The sequence below is a fragment of the Entelurus aequoreus genome, linkage group LG06, assembly GCF_033978785.1.
Source record: "Entelurus aequoreus isolate RoL-2023_Sb linkage group LG06, RoL_Eaeq_v1.1, whole genome shotgun sequence".
NCBI lineage: Eukaryota > Metazoa > Chordata > Actinopteri > Syngnathiformes > Syngnathidae > Entelurus > Entelurus aequoreus.
Genome location: NC_084736.1, coordinates 63,197,326 through 63,214,059, shown reverse-complemented (window position 1 = coordinate 63,214,059; position 16,734 = coordinate 63,197,326). Strand labels below are relative to the sequence as shown.

The 16,734-nt window shown below is 38.7% G+C and overlaps 1 protein-coding gene across 1 annotated transcript; it reads left to right on the top strand.

Annotated features, from left to right (window-relative positions):
* The first annotated feature begins 394 nt into the window (after window positions 1–394).
* LOC133651623 (cytochrome P450 1A1) lies at window positions 395–16,359 on the top strand. The gene is made up of 8 exons (XM_062049611.1): window positions 395–413; window positions 488–784; window positions 856–1,464; window positions 6,805–6,928; window positions 7,023–7,112; window positions 13,955–14,078; window positions 14,145–14,231; window positions 15,859–16,359. The coding sequence occupies exons 2-8, from the start codon at window positions 506–508 to the stop codon at window positions 16,139–16,141; spliced, it is 1,596 nt and encodes a 531-aa protein (XP_061905595.1). The 5' UTR covers window positions 395–413; window positions 488–505; the 3' UTR covers window positions 16,142–16,359.
* Window positions 16,360–16,734: the final 375 nt, after the last annotated feature.

Here is a 16,734-nt window from a genome sequence, read left to right as displayed (position 1 = left end):
GTGCAACTCAGGTCTGTTTTTCTTTAGTGGAAGAGGTGGCAAAGTGGCTCTTATGGAAGTAAAGGTTCCAGACCCCTGGTGTAAACAGTGTTGACCCAGTGAAGATGACTTCATAGCTTCTCGATCCACCAAAATTGTTCCTGCATTTCTGCAACAAAAAGAACAAAGCCACCAGAAAAGGAGGGGGCCCATGGGTCTGGTTTGCAAATGAATGAACCAAAGCCCTGCCTGGCTGACTGAGCTGAGTTCACGCTCAGCCAAGTTTCTCGCCATGTGACAGTTTTCTATTGCGTGAGGGCAGCAGCTCCCTCTGCAGGGGGCCCCGGCTTTGCTTGAAAAGGACGTCCCAGGCTGTGAGTCTCTCTTACCTTCTGCCAGGTGAGAGATGTATTGGACCAAGTGGTAACTGCAAGGTGGGTTTTGAAACATCTTTATTTTTCTTTCTGTTTTGAATCTTTCTCCGTCATAATTTGTATTATTTTCTTAGCAACTTCATCCTTTCAAGATGAGGCCGATGTTTGGGACCCTTCTGCCTAAAGAGAACCCTAGTGCCTCCGTCTCCAGTGTTACTCTTGTTCTCTGCCTTCTAACCCTTCTTCTGATGGCTCTTTGCGGTCGCAAGGGTCAGAGATACCTCTCTCACCATTTCGACTTCGATCTCGACATTCACCCGCCTCCCCCTGGTCCTACACCTTGGCCCCTTGTTGGCAATCTTCTCCAGATGGGCGACCAAATTCATCTTTCCTTCACGCAACTGAGACACCAGTATGGAGACGTTTTCAAGGTAGGAAATGTCTTGTAAAGCATTTTCACAAGATCCGTCATACACCATTTTTGATTGTTTCTATGCTGCAGCTTCGTCTTGGTTCTTTGACTGTTGTAGTCCTGAGTGGATACGCCACCATCAGACAGGCTCTCGTTCGCCAAGGGGATGCTTTTGCCGGGCGTCCAGACCTTTTCACCTTTTCTGCCGTTGCCAACGGGACCAGTATGACTTTCAGCGAGAAGTATGGACACACCTGGATGCTGCACAAGAAGCTGTGCAAGAATGCCCTCAGGTCCTTCTCTCAGGCTGAGCCCAGGGAATCTGGGGCCACATGCCTGCTGGAGGAGCATGTCTGCGCTGAGGCCTCAGAGATGGTGAAGGTCCTTCAGGAACAAGCCGCTAAGGAGCTGGAAATGACAGGTATCGACCCGGTGAGGCAGCTGGTCACGTCTGTAGCAAATGTGGTCTGTGCCCTCTGTTTTGGGAAAAGATATGACCACAATGACAAAGAGTTCCTCACTGTTGTCCACATCAACAATGAGGTCCTAAGGATCTTTGCTGCAGGGAACCTGGCAGATTTCTTTCCTGTGTTCCGTTACTTTCCCAGTCCATCTCTGAGGAAGATGGTGCAACACATCCACAGGATGAATAGCTTCATGGAGAGAAGTATCGAGGAGCACATCTGCACTTTTGACAAGGTAAGGCCACTGGAGGCCTGTAGACCTAAATCCCCGTGTGTAGGAATTAATGTGGATTTTGACCGACTGGTATTTTGTATAGAAATGCAATATTTCAATATGTCGAAAATTTGTATTTCTCAGCTAGTGGGTCACGAGTCTTTGCCTGGTAGCATATAGACTTAAACTTAGACTTAGACAAACTTTATTGATCCACAAGGGAAATTGTTCCACACAGTAGCTCAGTTACAAAGGATGGAAAGTGTAAGGATGGAAAGGATAATGCAGGTATAAAGTAGACTAAAAATGTACCATAGTAGCAACATAAAATATAACATATATGTAATATTTACACATTATACATACAGTATATAAAATATACTGATATATTATTATATTATATAATATATATACAATATATATAACAATTACCATGTACAATACTACAGTATATGTAATCAATCAATCAATCAATCAATCAATGTTTATTTATATAGCCCTAAATCACAAGTGTCTCAAAGGCCTGCACAAGCCACAACGACATCCTCTGTACAGAGCCCACATAAGGGCAAGGAAAAACTCACCCCAGTAGGACGTCAATGTGAATGACTATGAGAAACCGTGGAGAGGACCGCGTATGTGGGTAACCCCCCCACCTCTAGGGAAGACCGAAAGCAATGGATGTCGGTGGGTCTGACATAATATTTGTGAAAGTCCAGTCCATAGTGGATCCAACATATCAGCGAAAGTCCAGTCCATAGTGGATCCAACATAATAGTGAGAGTCCAGTCCATAGTGGGGCCAGCAGGAGACCATCCCGAGCGGAGACGGGTCAGCAGCGCAGAGATGTCCCCAACGATGCAAAGGCGAGCGGTCCACCCCAGGTCCCGACTCTGGACAGCCAGCACTTCATCCATGGCCACCGGACCTGTGTGTCTCCTCCTCCACAAGGGAGAGAGGGGCAGAGGAGAAAAGAAAAGAAACGGCAGATCAACTGATCTAAAAAGGGGGTCTATGTAACAGCTGCAGCAAAAAAAAAAAGGGCAGCATAAAATAGGAAGAAGATCTAGCAGAAAATAAACATTTTAAACAAAGAGAGGTAGCTAACATAGAAGCGGTCAGGTAATAGACGTACATTATCTATTGCTGTATGGCGAGTGATTATACAGCTGGATGGAGTGCGGAATGAAGGAGTTCTTGAATCAAACACTGTGGGAACAAAGCTGAAGGAGCCTGTTGGAGAATGTCTGGTGGAGTGGGTGGGTAGGATTGTCCATGATGGCCAGCAGTTTGTCCAACTGCTTGCCAATAGTTCGGCCGGCGTTCCGGATCAGTTTATCAATCCGGTTTAAGTCCCTTTTGCTGGTGCTGCTCCCCCAACAAACCACTGCAAAGTACAGGGCACTGGCCACAACAGACTGATAAAAGATCTCCAACAGCTTGCTGCACACATTAAAGGACCTAAGCTTCCACAGCTTCTACAGCTTCCACAGATTTGCTGTTGTCCTTCCAGTCCAGTCTGCTGTTCAAGTGGACTCCCAGGTACTTGTACTGGCCCACTAGTGCCACCTCCCGGCCCTGGATCTTTTTTTTATGTCCTTCATTCCCAGCGTCTTCTTTTCTTGCCGGATTTTGCCCTCAATGAAAAAAAATCCTCACCAGCACTGCGGCCACTACAGCAAGCGGGTCTGATTGAAGCTTCGGCAACACTTGACACCATTGGGGGCGGCACTCGCTCGAGAAAGCAGCGCGGCCACTCGCATGTTACCTGAGTCAATCCAATCAAAAATTCAAGAGAGATGAATGCACATGAAGACGACGGAGAAGACATGTATGCCAAAAATCAATCATCAATCAGTCATTTTAATGATGAATCATTCTTGAAATATTTTACTGTGTAGTGATTGTTGCTTGTCTTCAAGGGGTGATGCCGAAGCCAAAATCAGCTGAGAAAATAAATGTTAGAGTAGGGATGTAACAATATGAAATATGTTTTGTATTCATGTTAGCATTTAAGCCAGGGGTGTCAAACTCATTTTAGCTCAGGGACCGCATGGTGGAAAATATGTGCACTCGCTGGCCGGACTATTAAAATTATGGCATTAAAACTAAAAAATAAAGACAACTTCAGATTGTTTTGTCTTACTTTGGCCAAAAATAGAACAAACACATTCTGAAAATATTACAATAAAAATATAGAAAAGATACCGGCAGCGTAAAAGTTTAGATCCATGAAGGAAAGAAGAAAGTGAATGAATGTTTATAACTGAATAAATGTACATATGCATTAGAATTAGTTTTCTTTTGTATTATTTTTTTAAATGAATTAAATAATGTTTATGACAACCTTTTCCCAAAACACAATATAGAATGTGAGATATAACAGGATAATGCATACATTTATCATTTGTTTTCAAAACGGTTACAAAAAAGTGGGACACCCAAAATTTACTGTGGGACCCCATTTTTATGACTTGATGGGGTCCCCATTTTGAGATTTCATAGCGCCAACACTGATGGCATATTGGTGCGTGCAAAACAGCAGCAGGCGGCTGTGGCCTGCGGGCCGGTTCTAATACTAATCAAATATCATCCCAGGGGCCATTGATAATTCATTCGCGGGCCGGATCTGGCCCTCGGGCCTTGACTTTAATACCCCTTATTCAAGCTATCAAGTGATCAGTTTTTTCTCTTGGAAATTACAATAATCACTCAGTTTTCCAAAGTGCAGGAATCAATAATAGTTTTGCGATAAATACACATTTGAAACGGTGATACTCACTAAACTCTACCGTCGTTTATCAATACACTGGTAACTGTTACATCCCGAAATCAATGTATTTACTTTGGTTCACAATCCACTGTTTCTGCACCATACATTGTGCAAGAATAAAAGGGAAGGAGGAGTGCTCAAAAGATATGTTGGACATGTTTGTGTGAAGGAAACTGGAGGTATTGCACTGTATTGGATCACTGAATTTAGTTTTTTTCTCCTTATGGACTTGATATGCAATATCTCACTTTGTTGAAGCCACGGCTTATTTACTTCATTCCAAATTTTAACAAAATGTTTTTAACTTTTAACCTTTTGAGGTATTTGGTTAATCACAATGCTGTGTCAATATCAGGGGCATCAAACATACGGCCCGAGAGCCGGATCAGGCCCGCGAATAGGTTTTATTCGGCCTGCAAGGGTTTTTTTGATTGATTGAGACTTTTATTAGTAGGTTGCACAGTGAAGTACATATTCCGTACAATTGACCACTAAATGGTAACACCCGAATAAGTTTTTCAACTTGTTTAAGTCGGGGTCCACTTAAATTGATAAGGTGAGTTTGCTAAGTATAAAAAAACCTAAAATTTGAAAGAAACTGCTGTTCTAAATGTGTCCACTGGATACCGAAATAGAAATTCTGTATCTTTGTAGATGATGCTACATACGTACAAAATAAACCACATGATGTTAGTACATCAGTCGAGGAAAATGATCAAACTACATAAATAACATATTGTGATTTGATTTTGATATAAGTTTTTTATCTTCATAGATTGAAAATGAACACCAATGAGTTGACTGATGAACATTATCACATAATTTATTCAGAAAATATAAATAACGACAAATAAAGATAGAATACTATTAACCGCAACATTTAAGTGTAAAAAACCCCCACCAACATTATGATTTTTACATTTTCAGAATGTGCTTGTTCTATTTTTAAACAAAGAAAACAGTCTGAAGTTGTCTTTATTTTTAAGTTATCGTGCCGTGATTTTACCAGTCCGGCCCACTTGGGAGTAGATTTTTCTCAATGTGGCCCCCGATCTAAAATGACTTTATATGCAGTTTAATCCACTGGCATTGCACATCCAGGCTACACATCCTAACAAATCCTTTTCCCAAGCTTACTGCAATACATAAAATTATACTCGCTCTCTCAGGGCCGGCCCGTGGCATAGGCCGTATAGGCAAATGCTAAGGGCACCGTCCATCAGGGGGCGCCACACCAGTGCCACAAATGTTGGAGAAAAAAAAAAAAAAAAAGTTGGTACTATTATTTCTAAATACAAAAAATAATCCCACGTTAATTAAAATGCAAAGTAAAGCCTATTTAATAGAAATATTATTTGTTACAACATTACGCCCCCCCCCCCCCCATCCCCCCGCACGGTGCGCCCCCTCTCTTCCCGTATCATGACTGTTTATGGACGTCACCACATCAAAAAATCAACACAAGATGTCAAAACGGCCAAGACTGTCAGGTGCCCAGGGAAGAAAAAAGAGAAAAGAAGAGGAGGAGAAACGAGAAAAAGACAGAGGTAGCAGGGAGGTAACGTTAGCCTACATGAAATTATTTGTCTGTTACAGAATGTGATAGTAACCTGGCTTTTTAGCATTAAGCTAATGTTACATGATTCGGCAACTATATAAATAAACATTGATTGACTGATTGAATTGCTAATCAATAAATAGCTAGTTCTGTTTTAACGTCGGGTTAATATTGTGGAGGGGGCTGAATTGTTATGGAAAATAATAATGTAACGTTAGGTAATTACAGTACTCCCACCTTACATTCCTCAGGGACATTTGTATTAGATCTTTTAAGCAGGTGTTTTTTGTTTACATTGTTATTGCCTTCTGGTTAGCTAATGTTTGCCCTGCAGGTAATAGTCACTTTTCCACCCCTTTATATATTAGGTATAGTTGTAAGCCTAGTTGTTAAAGTGCACATCATTAATGTTAATTAAGCAATATCACATGAGGGGGAACGCTGTTTTTTAATTTGAGCATTGCTGTGATTCGGTTAAAGATAATCATAACATAACATTCTCATATAATATGTTAATTTGCTTTCTTTAAGTAAAAAAAAAAAGGTCAAAGACAAAGCTATTCTGTTTCTTGTGAGTATATACACTTCACTGCCGATGTGGGGGGGGGGGGGGGGCTGCCACCTAAAATCTTGCCTAGGGCGCCAGATTGGTTAGGGCCAGGCCTGCGCTCTCTTGACAAAGGTACTATTTTCAGCAAAATGAGTTATTCTCCCTGTAAGTGTTGTTTTTTTCCGTTTTTTTTAATCAGAGTCCCCTCATACAGCAGCCAACAGTAGCCAAAGAATAACAAACAAGTGTCCCAGCAGATACTTTTGTTCTTGGGCAGAGCAGCTAAATGCTGGCATGCACTCTAATTAGAAATTAGCAACCCTCTGGAACATGCGCGTTGAACCTTAACTGATGACCTTAATCTTTTTCCACATAATCATAAAGTAATAATGATCAACTTGTTATTCATTTTCATTTGTATGATAACGAAGCAAATAATTCATTTAATGTAGCCTAAATTGTGTGTGTGTGTGTTTGCAGAACTGTATTCGTGACATCACAGATGCTCTGATTGCACTTTGTGAGGACCGGGAAGAAAGCAAGCACACGTCCACACTCTCCAACTCTCAGATTATTCATACTGTCGTCGACATCTTTGGAGCTGGTGAGATTTACAAGAGTGGACATGTGAATAACAACACAAATGGTTGACAATGTGAAATGTGGTTTTGTTCTCTTGCTCTGCTGTGTGCCAAAAGGCTTCGATACCATCATCGCTGGTTTACAGTGGAGCCTTTTATATCTCATCAAGTTCCCTGACATTCAGGACAGGATACACCAAGAAATAGGTGAGATGCCCTTTCTCTGTGTATTGATTGTAAATATAGAAAAAAAAACAATAACAATAACGTAAGACATGAGTGACTTAACATGTAAGATTACATCGTTGCAAAGTTATGTTCAACTATAGTTCATTTTTGTATTGCACATACATTTTTATTTTACTGAATTGCTATTGCATAAAAAAGTATTGCGAGTTTTTTTTTAAGGTGTGGAAGTCAATCGATTTGGACCATTTACTTAAAAGAACAAGTGAAGAATGAAAACATATTGCACTAGTTGTGGTTACATTTCAAAAAGAATAGAATAGAAAAGGAAATATCACTCAGTTTTAACCAAAGTCTACTTAAATGGGAAGTGCACTTTTTGGGGGAATTTTCCCCATCATCCGCAGTCCTTATGTGAGACACATGTCTTTCCCTTCTCTGAGCCTTCTAAATAGTAAACAAGGGCTAGTCAGAGGTAGGGATGATACTCGAAACCGGTTTTCCCGGTTGTTCGATAAGAAAAGAACCGAGTCCTCGGACTCGAATCCCTATTTGAGAACCGGTACCCGTTATCGAGACCACTATAGTAAAGAAAAAGAGTTGGTTCTTTATTCGAATCCCGTCCCGACCAGAAATGCCCCGTGAGACATCACAACAAATGACGTCACGTAGCTCAGTCATTAGGCGTAGATAGGGAAAGCAGGAAAAACAATGGACCGGAAAAAGCGCTCCAAGGTGTAATAAAGTTCAAAACAAAAGGTATAATCCAATGAATAACTTTACTGAGAGATTTGAGCAGGGTACAAACACATGACGAACACTTTTACGACCAACCGGAAACATAGCAACCAGGCTAGCAACGCACCTCCTTTACGGCAGCTGTCGCAACGTTCTTAAAGCAACCGCAGCACAACCATATATATGACATCTCCCTTTTTTAACTTTTGTTTTTCTTTCCTTGTAAACAAAACAAAATCACACTGCATATGTGTTGTCTGTCTAATTATAAATAATGCAGACGAGGCGTGTTGGCTGAGTTCTTGACGTTTACTTTCACAGCGTGCTCATAACCTCATTCTTAGCTGCCGGGTGGTGACATGCAACAACACTTTTCAGGGCTACCGCGCATGCTCGTCACTCCCGTTGCATGCTGGGTAGTGTAGTTGTTGTATTCCCTAGCTCAGGGGTCGGCAACCCGCGGCTCTAGAGCCGCATGCGGCTCTTTAGCGCCGCCCTAGTGGCTCTCTGAAGCTTTTTCAAAAATGTATGAAAAATGGAAAAAGATGAGGGGAAAAAATATATATTTTTTGTTTTAATATGGTTACTGTAGGAGGACAAACATGACACAAACCTCCCTAATTGTTATAAAGCACACTGTTTGTATTAAACATGCTTCATTGATTCGAGTATTTGGCGAGCGCCGTTTTGTCCTACTAATTTTGGCGGTCCTTGAACTCACCTTAGTTTGTTTACAATGTATAACTTTCTCCGACTTTCTAGGACGTGTTTTATGCCACTTCTTTTTCTGTCTCATTTTGTCCGCCAAACTTTTAACGTTGTGCGTGAATACACAAAGGTGAGTTTTGTTGATGTTATTGACTTGTGTGGAGTGATAATCAGACATATTTGGTCACTGCATGACTGCAAGCTAATCGATGCTAACATGCTATTTAGGCTAGCTGTATGTACATATGGCATCATTATGCCTCATTTGTAGCTATATTTGAGCTCATTTAGTTTCCTTTAAGTCATCTTAATTCAATGTATATCTCATGACACACTATCTGTTTGTATTATGGCTTCTAATTTGTTGCGGCTCCAGACAGATTTGTTTTTGTATTTTTGGTCCAATGTGGCTCTTTCAACATTTTGGGTTGCCGACCCCTGCCCTAGCTCATAACCCCTATAAATAAATAATGTTAACTCAATAAAGTGTATTTATTTTTTTAGCTTTAACTTTTCATTTTTTAGCATTGTAAACACATTTGCAAACATCTTTTCTCTTCATAGAATTTTCTTTCAATAAAGAAATAAAGTGCAAAAATGTCAAAGCATCATAACAAACAGTTATTTCAAATAGCAGCAGAAGTGCACTTTTTGGAGAGCTGTATTATTTTCAGTTTTGTGCCCAAGGGACTGATTTTATTTAACACTATATTATTATTTATACACCTATAGTGATCACAGAGACAGGTTGTTTTTGTGTTACTGTATATATTTGTTTTTCTGAAAAATCCCACTTAATATACTTTGGGTAACAACAGTCAATATTTATTTATTTTATTTTATTTTTTTAGGGGGGTAACAGTCAATATTTATTTATTATATTTTATTTTTTTATGGGGGTAACAGTCAATATTTATTTATTAGATTTTATTTTTTTCTTATATAATAAAAGTGAGCTTTTGTTAAACCAAATATTGTGTTTTTTTTTCCATGTACAACAACCTATCTGGACTCGATAAGAGAATCGATAAGGAATCGGTTCGATAAGAGGATTCGATAATAGGCTCAAACTCGATAATTTCTTATCAAACATCATCCCTAGTCAGAGGTAGCTAACAATGTAGGTAAAGGGCATACAATCTATTCCGCCTATAAAGCCCTCTAAAAAATGTCCTAAAACCTCCAACACTGTTTTATATACATGCTGTGAGTATATACAGTACAGGCCAAAAGTTTGGACAGACCTTCTCCTCATTCAATGCATTTTCTTTATATTCATGACTATTTACATTGTAGATTGTCACTGAAGGCATCAAAACTATGAATGAACACATGCGGAGTTATGTACTTAACAATAAAAGGTGAAACAACTGAAAACATGTTTTATCTTCTAGTTTCTTCAAAATAGCCACCCTTTGCTCTGATTACTGCTTTGCACACTCTTGGCATTCTCTCGATGAGCTTCAAGCACACCTGTGAAGTGAAAACCATTTCAGGTGACTACCTCTTGAAGCTCATGAAGAGAATGCCATGAGTGTGCGAAAAAGTAATCAGAGCAAAGGGTGGCTATTTTGAAGAAACTAGAATACAAAACATGTTTTCAGAAAAATAAACATGATTATAATATTTTTGTATGCAATATAATATTATATATTACACTTTTTTGCTTTGTTACCTATTAAAATAATTTTTAGTTCAATGTAATATTAAATGTTACACTAGTTTGCTTGGTCACCTCTACAAATTGTAGAGGTGACCAAGCAAATTTGACATTGTTAGCTTCTATTTTTTTAAAAGTTTTGTTTAGTCATTTATTTTTATTTACATTTATTTTTTTAACAATATATTTTGTTCTAACACAAAGTGAGATATGGGGGTTTTGTATATGATATGTTTATAGAAGCTGTATAGGTGACAAAGCCAATTAGTTGAATCCATTAAAAATATTACAATTATTTTAATTTTGGAATATCATTATAAATATGCATAGTAACATATATATTTAGAATTATTTTCTATAACATATTATATTGCAAAACATCCACATCTTAATGTTGTATAAGCTAACATATACTGCATGAAGAGTTCAGGTACAAAAAAACGATAAACGCCATTCCGCCGATTTTGAGCTGTGAGTACCACTAAATGTTTACACCATTCTCTACCAGTAGGTAAAATCTAATTTTTGGCGAAAAAGACTTATATTTTGCATTTCACTGTCTAATATTCCGTTTTGCTTCAGAAACCGCCACACGCCACGCTCTCTTTGTTACACTAACAGACAAATCTGAGTAACTTTGATGAAAGCAGGGAGGGTGTAGTGCCCTCGCCTACTGGATGCAAAAAGCGACGCTGTCCTGATAGTTCCGAGCGGTCCGTGAGAGCAAGAAAGGTCAACACAGTGTGGTGGGAAAAATCCTGTTTATAGGCTGTGTACTGTACATAATGTACAGGATAGGTGTGTAGCCACTACTCTCTCGAATGTTGAACCAAATCGTGTGTTTACTCTGCTGTTGTTGTCCCGTGACGCAGCGGTCAATGTCCGATGTAATGTAAAGCCTGGACCCAAATAAGGTGTTTGTTTGGATGAAATTAATTCATTACAGTGATCGAATAAGCATTCTTCTGGAAAAAAAAAATCAGTTTTTACTGATTTTTAGAGCCAGGCTGGCACCATATAGGATTAGTCTGTTTTTGCAACAAACCATTGTTAGGAGTTATCGTTTTTTTGCTTCAAAAAATGTACAAAATTATCTAAATTAGTTTTTTGTAATAAAAGTTTTTCAAATTTAAACTATTGTTTTGGTTGTTATAAACCAGGGGTCACCAACGCGGTGCCCGCGGGCACCAGGTAGCCCGTAAGGACCAGATGAGTAGCCCGCTGGCCTGTTCTAAAAATAGCTCAAATAGCAGCACTTACCAGTGAGCTGCCTCTATTTTTTAAATTGTATTTATTTACTAGCAAGCTGGTCTCGCTTTGCCCGACATTTTTAATTCTAAGAGAGACAAAACTCAAATAGAATTTGAAAATCCAAGAAAATATTTTAAAGACTTGGTCTTCACTTGTTTAAATAAATTTATTATTTGTTTTACTTTGCTTCTTATAACTTTCAGAAAGACAATTTTAGAGAAAAAATACAACCTTAAAAATGATTTTAGGATTTTTAAACACATATACCTTTTTACCTTTTAAATTCCTTCCTCTTCTTCCCTGACAATTTAAATCAATGTTCAAGTACATTTATTTTTTTTATTGTAAAGAATAATAAATACATTTTAATTTAATTCTTCATTTTAGCTTCTGTTTTTTCGACGAAGAATATTTGTGAAATATTTCCTCAAACTTATTATGATTAAAATTTAAAAAAAATATTCTGGCAAATCTAGAAAATCTGTAGAATCAAATTTAAATCTTATTTCAAAGTCTTTTGAATTCCTTTTAAAAATTTTGTTCTGGAAAATCTATAAGAAATAATGATTTGTCTTTGTTAGAAATATAGCTTGGTCCAATTTGTTATATATTCTAACAAAGTGTAGATTGGATTTTAACCTATTTAAAACATGTCATCAAAATTCTAAAATTAATCCTAATCAGGAAAAATTACTAACGATGTTCCATAAATTATTTTTTTAATTTTTTCAAAAAGATTCGAATTAGCTAGTTTTTCTCTTCTTTTTTTTCGGTTGAATTTTGAATTTTAAAGAGTCGAAATTGAAGATAAACTATGTTTCACAATGTAATTGTCATTTTTTTCGTGTTTTCTCCTCTTTTAAACCGTTCAATTAAGTGTAAACATCATTCATTATTAATAATAACATAGAGTTAAAGGTAAATTGAGCAAATTGGCTATTTCTGGCAATTTATTGAAGTGTGTATCAAACTGGTAGCCCTTCGCATTAATCAGTACCCAAGAAGTAGCTCTTGCTTTCAAAAAGGTTGGTGACCCCTGTTATAAACGATTCAGTTGCAACCCGCATCAGCAGGATGGCTGTTTCATAATAAGCTGATGATTTAATCAAAACAAAGAAAATGGAGATATCTGTTTTTGCGTCTCAATTCTTCATATTGAGCTACCGTATTTTTCGGACTATAAGTCGCAGTTTTTTTCATAGTTTGGCCCGGGGGTGCGACTTATACTTAGGAGCGACTTATGTGTGAAATTATTAACACATTACCGTAAAATATCAAATAATATTATTTAGCTCATTCACGTAAGAGACTAGACCAGTGGTTCTTAACCTGGGTTTGATCGAACCCTAGGGGTTCGGTGAGTCGGCCTCAGGGGTTCGGTGGAGCCTCCGCCGCGGAGGTCAAGCCACACCCATGTACCCATCCATTCATCCATTTTCTACCGCTTATTCCCTTCGGGGTCGCGGAGGGCGCTGGAGCCTATCTCAGCTACAATCGGGCGGAAGGTGGGGTACACCCTGGACAAGTCGCCACCTCATCGCAGCACCCATGTACCATGAATTGATTTACGTGGACCCCGACTTAAACAAGTTGAAAAACGTATTTGGGTGTTACCATTTAGTGGTCAATTGTACGGAATATGTACTGTACTGTGCAATCTACTAATAAAAGTTTCAATCAATCAATCAAAACCCGACTCATCGTGTACATAAAAACTTCTCCCTGTCGGCATATTACGGATACGGCAACAGCAGAAGTCAAACTGATTTGCAGGTGTGTAATTTGTTGTGAGTTTATGCACCGTGTTGGTTTTGTTCTTTGAACAAGGTGATGTTCATGCACGGTTCATTTTGTGCACCAGTAAGAAATCATATAACTTTGTTTTGAATTTGAAAAAAAAAAACATTTTATTTTTCACTAAAGAAGGGTTCGGTGAATGCGCATATGAAACTGGTGGGGTTCGGTACCTCCAACAAGGTTAAGAACCACTGGACTAGACGTATAAGATTTCATGGGATTTAGCGATTAGGAGTGACAGATTGTTTGGTAAACGTATAGCATGTTCTATATGTTATAGTTATTTCAATGACTCTTACCATAATATGTTACGTTAACATACCAGGCACGTTCTCAGTTGGTTATTTATGCCTCATATAACGTACACTTATTCAGCCTGTTGTTCACTATTCTTTATTTATGTTAAATTGCCTTTCAAATGTCTATTCTTGGTGTTGGGTTTTATCAAATACATTTCCCCAAAAAATGCGACTTATACTCCAGTGCGACTTATATATGTTTTTTTCCTTCTTTATTATGCATTTTCGGCCGGTGCAACTTATACTCCGGAGCCACTTATACTCCGAAAAATACGGTACATAGGATTGGTTTTGGCATGTTTAATGTTCAAGATTTTAATTTTTTGGAAAAAGTTTAGACACCTTTGATATCGAGAAAATTCCCTTTTCCTTCCAGTTTTGGATGATTTTGTTTTCCCCTATTTTTTTAGATGACCATATTGGCACAGCCAGGTTGCCCAGATTTTCAGACAAGGTCAACATGCCTTTGACTGAGGCGTTCATCTATGAAGTGTTTCGTCACGCTTCTTACGTCCCTTTCACCATACCTCACTGGTAAGACAATTTACCACTTTTCTCTGCTTGTATTTATCATCATTGAGTCATCCTCTCTCCCATTAGCACCACGAGGGACATCCTCTTGAATGGATTCTTCATCCCCAAAGACACCTGTGTATTCATCAACCAATATCAAGTCAACCATGATGTGTGAGTAAAGCAAACAGTCTTTTACAAAACCCAAAACCAGTGAAGTTGGGACGTTGTGTAAATCGTAAATAAAAACAGAATACAATGATTTGCAAATCCTTTTCAACTTATATTCAATTGAATAGACTGCAAAGGCGAGATATTTAATGTTCGAACTGAGAAACAATTTTTTTTTTTTTGCAAATAATCATTAACTTAGATTTTAATGGCCGCAACAAATTGCAAAAAAGTTAGCACAGGGGCATTTTTACCACTGTGTTACATGGCCTTTCCTTTTAACAACACTCAGGAAATGTTTGGGAACTGAGGACACCATTTTTTGAAGCTTTTTAGGTGGAATTCTTTCCCATTCTTGCTTGATGTACAGCTTAAGTTGTTCAACAGTCTGGGGTCTCTGTTGTGGTATTTTAGGCTTCATATTGCACCACACATTTTCAGAGACAGGTCTGGACTACAGGCAGGTCAGTCTAGTACCCGCACTCTTTTACTATGAAGCCACGCTGTTGTAACACGTGGCTTGGCATTGTCTTGCTGAAATAAGCAGGGGCGTCCATGGTAACTTTGCTTGGATGGCAAAATATGTTGCTCCAAAACCAGTATGTACCTTTCAGCATTAATGGTGCCTTCACATATGTGTAAGTTACCCATGCCTTGGGCACTAATACACCCCCATACCATCACAGATGCTGGCTTTTGAACTTTGGGCCTATAACAATCCGGATGGTTCTTTTCCTCTTTTTTCCGGAGGACACGACATCCACAGTTTCCCAAAACAAATTTGAAATGTGGACTCGTCAGACCACAGAACACTTTTCCACTTTGCATCAGTCCATCTTGGATGAGCTCAGGCCCAATGAAGCCGGCGGCGTATTCTAGGTGTTGTTGATAAATGCATAGTAGAGTTTTAACTTGCACTTACAGATGTAGCGACAAACTGTAGTTACTGACAATGGTTTTCTGAAGTGTTCCTGAGCCCATGTGTGATATCCTTTACACACTGATGTCGCTTTTTGATGCAGTACCACCTGAGGGATCGAAGTTCCGTAATATCATCACTTACGTGCAGTGATTTCTCCAGATTTTCTGAACCTTTTGATGATATTACGGACTGTAGATGGTGAAATCCCTAAATTCCTTGTAGTAGCTCGTTGAGAATGTATTTGCTCACGCATTTGTTCACAAAGTGGTGACCCTCGCCCCATCCGTGTTTGTGAATGACTGAGCATTTCATGGAAGCTGCTTATATACCCAATCATGGCACCCACCTGTTTCCAAATTAGCCTGTTCACCTGTGGGATGTTCCAAATAAGTGTTTGATGAGCATTCCTCAACTTTTTTGCCACTTGTGCCAGCTTTTTGAAACATGTTGCAGGCATCAAATTCCAAATGAGCTAATATTTGCCAAAAATAGTTTTCCAGTTCGAGCATTAAATATCTTGTCTTTGCAGTCTATTCAATTGAATATAGGTTGAAAAGGATTTGCAAATCATTGTATTCTGTTTTTATTTACGATTTACACAACGTGCCAACTTCACTGGTTTTGGGTTTTGTAAAAAAAACAAACATATTTTTCATTGGTTTATCAGTCATTTTTTATTTCATTTTTCACAATATTTTCTCCTTTCAGTGCTCTTTGGGGCGACCCTGATGTTTTTCGCCCTGGTCGTTTCCTGGCCTCAGCAGGGATACTTAAAAAGGAGCTCACGGAGAAGGTTCTTATCTTCGGCATGGGGAAGAGGCGTTGCCTTGGTGATGGATACGCACGTTTAGAGATGTTTGTCTTTCTCACCACATTGCTCCAAAGACTGCGAATCCAAAGTGTTCCAGGGCAGGAGCTGGATCTCAGCACTGATTTTGGTCTGACAATGAAGCCACGTCCCTACAAAATAACCATCTCCTCAAGGCTTTAGACATGTTCTCTTCAACTTTAAACAGACTTACAGTTATTTATTGTAGTTAGACACTGAGGAGGGGAGAAATAGACAGATGCTTTGAGGTGTGATCAGCCAAACAGTATTAACAGTAGGGGTTCTTTCTGACCTCACCTTCTAAATAAATATCACAATCCTATTCACCCCTTGCTTCCTATACCCTTTGCCTTGCCTGCTTTTCCTGTTCTTTTAGTCTTATGTGTGTATGTTTGAACAAGGAATGTACTTGAGAGTTACACGTTGTTATTATCTGTAATAAACATAGAAAAGTATCCAGTATTCTGTTTAGTGAACATACGTTGAAATGAAATACTGTATATGCTGTACGAACAATCATTCACAATGAATTTAGAATTGTGGACGTGGATGTCAACAACATCGAGACATGCATTCCAATGTCTAGCAGGAACAACGACACACCTGTCATCGTCATAAAGTTCACCAACAGAAAAGGCAAGGTGGCATTTCTGAAGCAGAGAGTCAAGCTGAAAGAAACCAATGTCTACATCAATGAACGTCTGAGAAAATGCAACGCTGACATCGCCAAGAAAGCATGTGAAGAATTTAGGTCA

Bases quoted from the DNA above. Each gene is read 5' to 3' on its own strand.
- LOC133651623 (XM_062049611.1), top strand. From the start codon at position 506: ATGAGGCCGATGTTTGGGACCCTTCTGCCTAAAGAGAACCCTAGTGCC. The intron at 785-855 runs GTAGGAAATGTC...TCTATGCTGCAG, and splicing joins AGTATGGAGACGTTTTCAAG to CTTCGTCTTGGTTCTTTGAC. The intron at 7,113-13,954 runs GTGAGATGCCCT...CTATTTTTTTAG, and splicing joins CAGGATACACCAAGAAATAG to ATGACCATATTGGCACAGCC.